Source organism: Gossypium arboreum, chromosome 13 (assembly GCF_025698485.1).
Source record: "Gossypium arboreum isolate Shixiya-1 chromosome 13, ASM2569848v2, whole genome shotgun sequence".
Taxonomy (NCBI): Eukaryota; Viridiplantae; Streptophyta; class Magnoliopsida; order Malvales; family Malvaceae; genus Gossypium; species Gossypium arboreum.
In genome coordinates this window covers 8,300,729-8,308,059 of record NC_069082.1, presented here as the reverse complement: position 1 = coordinate 8,308,059, position 7,331 = coordinate 8,300,729, and the positions used below count along the sequence as shown (strand labels likewise).

General features: G+C 37.9%; 1 protein-coding gene across 1 annotated transcript; it reads left to right on the top strand.

Moving 5' to 3' along the window:
* Nucleotides 1-633: 633 nt before the first annotated feature.
* Nucleotides 634-1,741, top strand: LOC108462232 (uncharacterized). The gene is made up of 3 exons (XM_017762207.1): nt 634-921; nt 1,009-1,167; nt 1,721-1,741. Exons 1-3 carry the CDS (start codon nt 634-636, stop codon nt 1,739-1,741), a joined length of 468 nt encoding a protein of 155 aa, XP_017617696.1.
* Nucleotides 1,742-7,331: the final 5,590 nt, after the last annotated feature.

The window sequence follows — 7,331 nt, the reverse complement described above, 5'->3', positions numbered from 1 at the left end:
TTTTACTTTGTTATTAGTTAATATAACATTATTAGAAAATTCGTAAATAAATATAAGAATAAGTAATGATTATAAAAGTTGTGTTCTCATATCATATTAATAAAAGTTCATAAGTGTTAGAAAACACTCTAAAAATCATTAAAAGTGACTTTTTATAATTATAATTGTAATTATTATGATTTACAATAAGTTGTGCGAATTTTAAAAAAATTCACGACCGCGATACCTGCAGTGACCGCAATAGCATCCGTTATGTCCGCAACCGCGATAAACGCAACGCGACCGAAAACGCGGCCGCAACCGCAATTTAAATCCCTGATTGATACTATACTTGGCAATGTTCGAAAACTCCATGGGATGTGTGCTAGGCCAATATGACGAGACTGGAAGAAAAAAAAAGCGATATACTATCTTAGCAAGAAATTCACTGAATGTGAGACAAGATATTCCTCGATCGAGAAGTTGTGTTGTGCTTTGATTTGGACAACCCGAAGACTGAGTCAATACATGTTATACCACACAACTTGGCTCATCTCAAAACTAAACCCTCTAAAATACATGATGGAGTCAAATGCTTTGAACGGAAGAATGGCTCGTTGGCAAATTTTGCTTTCTGAGTTTGACATAGTCTACATGAACCAAAAGGCTGTAAAAAGGAGTGCAATAGCAAATTTTCTGGCCAGTAGAGCTCTAGAAGGTTATAATCCATTGAGCTTTGATTTCCCAAATGAGGATCTAATGTATGTTGCAACCATAGAAAAAGACTCTCAAGAGGGCCATCCATGGAAGCTGAATTTCGACGGACCTTTAAACGCTGTAGGTAACAAAATCGGGACAGTTTTGGTATCCCCAAATGGAGATCATTATTCTTTCACTAATAAATTGGATTTTGACTGTACAAACAACATGGCGGAATACGAGGCATGTATCATGGGCATCCGTGCAGCCATAGAATGCAAAATTAAAGTATTAGAGGTATACGGAGATTCTGCATTAGTGATCTATCAGCTTAAAGGTGAATGGGAGACGAGAGATCCCAAGTTGATCAATTACCGAAGGCTAGTTCTTAAGTTAATCGAGGAGTTTGACGATATCACTTTCTGGTACCTTCCACGAGATGAAAATCAGATGGCTAATGCCTTGGCAACCTTAGCTTCTATGATCAAGGTGAACAAGCAAGAGGATATGAAGCCTATCCAAATGAGTATTTATGAGGCTCCGGGTCATTGCTGTAACATCGAAGAAGAAGAAGAGAAAGATGATCATCCTTGGTATCAAGATATTTTGTGATATGTGAGGATTCGTGAATACCCAGACCAAGCAACTGAGAATGATAAAAGGACATTAAGAAGGCTGGCTAGTGACTATGTCTTGGATGGAGAGATCCTATACAAAAGAAGGAAGGATCAGGTACTCCTAAGATGTGTAGACGCTGTCGAGGCTAAGAAAATCTTGGAAGAGGTTCATGAGGGTGTCTGCGGAACACATGCTAATGGTTTCACCATGGCCAAACAGATCATGAGATTCAGATATTATTGGTCCACTATGAAAGGAGATTGCATCAACTATGCCAAGAAGTGCCATAAATGCCAAAATTATGGAGATAAAATTCATGTACCTCCTTCACCTCTTCATGTTTTCTCTATGTGGGGCATGGATGTCATTGGGCCGATCTCACCGAAAGCATCTAATGGACATTGATTCATCTTTGTCGTCATAGATTACTTCACCAAATGGGTAGAGGCCACCTCTTACGCTAACGTCACAAAGTCAGCAGTCAGTAAGTTCTTAAAGAAAGAAATCATATGTCGATATGGGATGCCTGAGAGGATCATATTAGACAATACGCTGAACTTGAACAACAACACGATAGCAGAAGTTTATAGCCAATTCAAGATCAAATACCATAACTCGTCACCATATCGCCCAAAGATGAATAGTGCAGTAGAAGCGGCCAATAAGAACATAAAGAAGATTGTGGGGAAAATGATTGAGACTTACAAAGATTGGCACGAGAAATTACCATTTGCCCTTTATGCATACCGGACGTCAGTCAGAACCTCTATCGGGGCAATACCTTTCTCTTTAGTTTATAGAATGGAGGCAGTTCTGCCTATTGAAGTCGAGATTCCCTCTCTATGTATGCTGTCAGAGCTAAAGTTAGATGAGGTAGAATAGGTCCAGTCTCGATATGATCAGCTAAACTTAATTGAAGAAAAAAGACTAAAGGCTATCCATTATGGTCAAATGTACCAAAAGAGAATGATGCGGGCTTATAATAAGAAGGTTCGCCCTAGAGAATTCCATGAGGGAGACCTTGTTTAGAAAAAGATCCTCCCCATACAAAAGACTTTAGAGGGAAATGGATGCCAAATTGGGAGAGACCTTATGTGGTAAAGAAGGCTTTCTCTAGAGGAGCTCTGATTTTGATCGAGATGGATGGTAAAAGCCTACCTAATCCCGTGAATTCAGATTCGGTCAAGAGGTACTTTACCTAAAAAAAATAGAGAGGCCAAGGCAAAAACCCGTAAAAGGGCACTTTGAGACCAAAAGGGTTTTGAATTAAAAACCCAGGAATGGGCAATTCAAATCGAAGATGGGGCATGCAGTAATATTTTTTTCTCTGAACTAACAAGAAGGAAGGATGCTACATTTTGAGGCATCAACAAAGTACTCTTGGTCTTCCAAACACATACCAAGTTCAAAGGGTCCTCGAGAAGTTTATGCAAAGAAGCTCATGCTACGATGTCTGGGGCATCTATTATCATTTTATTCAGTTTGTATCTTAGCAAAATTTGTTATCTTGATTACCTTATTTATTTTGAGCTTTGCTCTCAATAAAACTTCATCTTGCCTATTGCGATAATCTTTTTCAAGCGTTTTTCATTGAAGCGATGATTAATGGACTAATAATATTCAAAAAAGGGTTCTACTTATTACTTTTAAATGTTTCTAAATGATACAAGGACCTGAAACGGGACTAATTAGTTTGAATCACCCTACATTCAAAGGTTGGAAACGTTGGGGAAAGAATAGCCCAAATTATGATCATTTCTTCGGGTTTTCTGCCAAATATACCAGTTGAAGAAAAAGATAGAGTAATACGTCAATGATAAAACCTCAGTGAAGAACGAGTAATATCAAATTAAGCATTGAAAATGACATTTTTTTTGCATTCATGCAAACATCATTCATACACAACTAGCTAGGAGCATCTGATTCATTCTGATCATGACATCCTAATTATTTGGCATAAATAGGCCCATGAAATAGATTCAATATGCCATGTTCTCCAAAGAATGTTGTAACAGACTAAAGAAATCAAAATCTTACACCCCTGAAGATGCAGTGGGACAGATTGAAATCACCATGGCAAATCTTGTCTCCCTGAAGTTGTAGTGGAGCAGATTAAAGTCACGAATCTCATCTCCTTGAAGTTATAGAGGAGTAGATTGAAGTTACAGATCTTATCTCCCTGAAGTTACAGTGGAATATATCGAAGAACAGCAAACCTTATCCCCCTGAGGTTGCAGTGGGGCAGGTTAAAGTTACAAGTCTTATCTCCCAGAAATTGCAGTGGGGCAGACTGAAGATATCAAATCTTATTTCCCTGAAGTTGCAGTGGAACAGGTTACAACTACGAGTTACAAATCCTATACCTCTGAATTTGCAGTGGGTCAGATCAAGTCTACTATGGCAAACCTTATCTCTCTGAAGTTGCAGTAAAGCAGATTAAAGCCATTAACCTTATCTCCTTGAAGATGCAGTGGAGCAGTTTGAAATTATCAAGTCTTACCTCCCTGAAGTTACAGTGGAATAGACTAAAAATAGCAAATCTTATCTCTCTGAAGTTGCAGTAGAGCAGATTAATGCTATAAGTCCTATACCTCTAAAGTTGCAGTAGGTTAGATCAAGTTACCATGACGGATCTTATCTCCTTGAAGTTGCAGTGGAGCATATTGAAGTCGCAAACCCCATCTCCTTGAAGATGCAGTTGAGCAGGTTGAAATTACTAGGTCTTATCTCTTTGAAGTTCCAGCGGAGTAGATCGAAGCTACAAATCTCTTCTCCCTGAAATTGCATTGGAACAAATCGTAGCACTATGTCCTATACCCATGAAGTTGCAGTGGGATGAAATGAGGCTACTCGAAGAAAAGAAGCACCAAAGAAGTCAAGATTCAATTAGACTAGGCAAAATTGGCTCTTCTAAAGTCTTTGCCCGATTCTCGTTACATGACGATGAGCAAAGAGGGGCAGCTGTAATAGCCAATTTTGACCCATGTTTATAAAACAAAATAAACCAAAAATAGGTGAAAATCCAAATGTTTATTAACAGTCCCTTTATGCATTAAAATGGCCCAAATCAAACAATAGCCCAAAACCCAAATCTAACCTACCCTAGACCAACTACACAAAATAATTCTGCAACCCTAGCCCTTCCAAGCTTCAGCCGCCGCTTACCCCCTCAGCCTTAGCCTTCACGCGCGCCGCCTCACCTCTTCAGGAGCCAACCACCAGCTCCTATGCGCCTGGCACTTCTCTGACACCTGCAAAAAAATTGAATACAATGACAGAGGGCAGCAAAAGAAACAAGCAGAAACGACAAAGAGAATAGAAGTAGAGGGTCATTTAATCGACTTTAAAAAGTCAAGATACACCTTTGTAAAATTTTTACGCACACCATTAATAAAAAAAACAGAACAGAAGTTTCGAAAGGTGGATTTAGGCTAAGAACCAACTCAGAATAGCACACGGCCTGAACCCCTTCACACGAACGTGGCACACGGTCGTGTCCCTATCGAGCCCAAGTCTAGTTCTACTCTAAAAAGGCTAATTTAGGCTATTTTAGGTATTCTAAAGTCTATATAAACACCCTAGAAGAGGATTAGTGGGTACACGGATAGTAGAAGGTAGAAAATACTAAAGGAAAGCCATCAAAGGGAGCAGGATTTATTTCAAGACTGAGGATCTCCACTCAATTTCCTTAGAAGTTCTTTGGGTTCTTTATATTTTGTTGTTTTTCCAATTTTGAGATGTTTTCCATTATTATTATGAACTAAACTCCCTAAATACCTAAAGGAGATAAAACCTAAGACAGATCTTATTATTATTTGAGTTATATGATAAATACTTGTTCTTATTCTTAATTGTGATTTTAATTCTTGCTTTAATATTCCAGGATATTAACTCAGGTTTTTGATGTACTTATTCAGTGGAGCAAAAGTCCTTGTTTAAGAGTAGATCATTCATAATTAAGCGGAGTTGCATGCAATCTTAGAGATAGGACGACATAAATCTGCGGATTAGAGTCAAATCTAATAAGGGAATCTATAGATCGAGTTAATGCGACAATAAGGGTTTTAATTAGAAAGAGATTTCAATTAATCAACCTAACGTTAGTTGTTCTTAGTCTTGAAAGAGATATTAATATAAATCGGGGATTTCTACGGATTAAATCAAGTGAATAAATCGTCTAATTCAAAGGTAATAAGTGAAGTCTAAGTGGATTCTTCCTTGGGTATTGTCTTCTCCATCGGTTTTCCAAAAGTATTTTCCAACATTAAACTCTGTCACAATCTTAGTTAATTAGATAATTAGTCTTAGATTTAAAATTCTCTTAATTGTTAGGCTAGATAATAAAAAGAGAGTAAATACTAGTACTTTTAGTCCTCGTGGATATGATATTCTGATCTCACCATAACTATACTACTGTTCGATAGGTGCGCTTGCCTTAGTCGAGTTTTTAGTTAGTTTCACGACCATGCTGCTGTGATATTTTTGGTCAAAGTGCATGCAGCTTGTAAACATGCTGCAGCACGTATGCTTGCTGTAACAACAAGGTTTTTTCTTTAGTTTCATTGTAATCAAAATAGTTGAAAATGAACAAGCTAATGACAACTTGATATGTTTAGGTGTTGAATGACTAGTTTAGGTGGCTTGTTTATGTGTACAAGCAATGTTTATCAAGTTATTAGGCTACTTAATGGTAGTAGGTAGTATTTGGTGATGTATTTTTTTTCTAGTTGAATGAATGAGAAAAAAAGAGCTAAAAGCCATAAGCTCCCTTGCTGCACATTTGTGAGCAAGTAAAAAATTTTTCTTGTATCTTGCTGCTTGTCTTGTGTCCTGTATTTCTTCCTCTGCTCCCACAAAAACCCAACATCAATCAATATGTTTTGAGTCCACCAACTTTCATCATCATTTTAAATGACATACATATTCATAAAAGTGACTTATTTTTATAATTAATAAAAAATTTTGAATTATTTTTGTAAAAAGCGACAAAACCCAGATTACCATAACAGATGTGTAATAGCCAATTTTGGCCCATGTTTATAAAACAAAATAAACCAAAAATGGGTGAAAATCCAAATATTTATTAATAGTCCCTTTATACATTAAAATGGCCCAAATCAAACAATAACCCAAAACCCAAATCTAACCTACCCTAGCCCAACTACACAAAACAATTCAGGAACCCTAGCCCTTCCACCTCTCCTCCTCACAAGCCAACCACCAGCTTCCCATGCGCCTGGTACCTCTCTGATACCTGCAAAAAAATTGAATACAAAGACAGAGGGCAGCAAAAGAAACAAGCAGAAACGACAAAGAGAATAAAAGTAGAGGGTCGTTTAATCGGCTTTAAAAAGCCAAGATACACCTTTGTAAATTTTTTACGCATACCATTAATAAAAAAAACAGAACAGAAGTTTCGAAAGGTGGATTTTTTTTACTATCTATTTTTGTTTTTTGCTTCTTTTATTTTTATTTTTTTTATTTCATAACTAAAATCTTTCAAAATAAAAAAGGAAGAAATAAACTTACCTGAGTAGCCTCACGTCCTCCGTCGTCGTGGGTGTTTCACTGGTGCCGAGGGCCTTACAACCTTTTAAGGTTTGGCTAAAATGACCAAAAGTCCTCTTTTATTCTTTTTTTGTCGCAAATAAGGGGCTAAACCTCTGGATCCGGTCAAAACGATGCTAAAAGGACCGTTTTGCGTCTCCCCGACCACTGTCTACTGTGAAGGAGCGGCGGTCCGATGATGATGGGTATATTACCCTAGCCAAATGGGGAAATTAGAAGAGGGAGAGAGAGCAAGAAAGGCTCTCTACCTTTTTTTGAAGAAAATGAAGCTGAAATGGAAAGAAAAATAAAAAATTTTGGCTTTAATAGCCATGCAAAACGCTACCATTTTGCACACACCCCCCATGCCTCAAAACGACGTCGTTTAGGGGGGAACCCGCTACCCGACCCGATTGGAAGGGGGACCCGCGTGTTTTGTGGCCCAAATGGGCTATTTGCGGTTATGGTCCCTCCTTCTTTCCTGCACC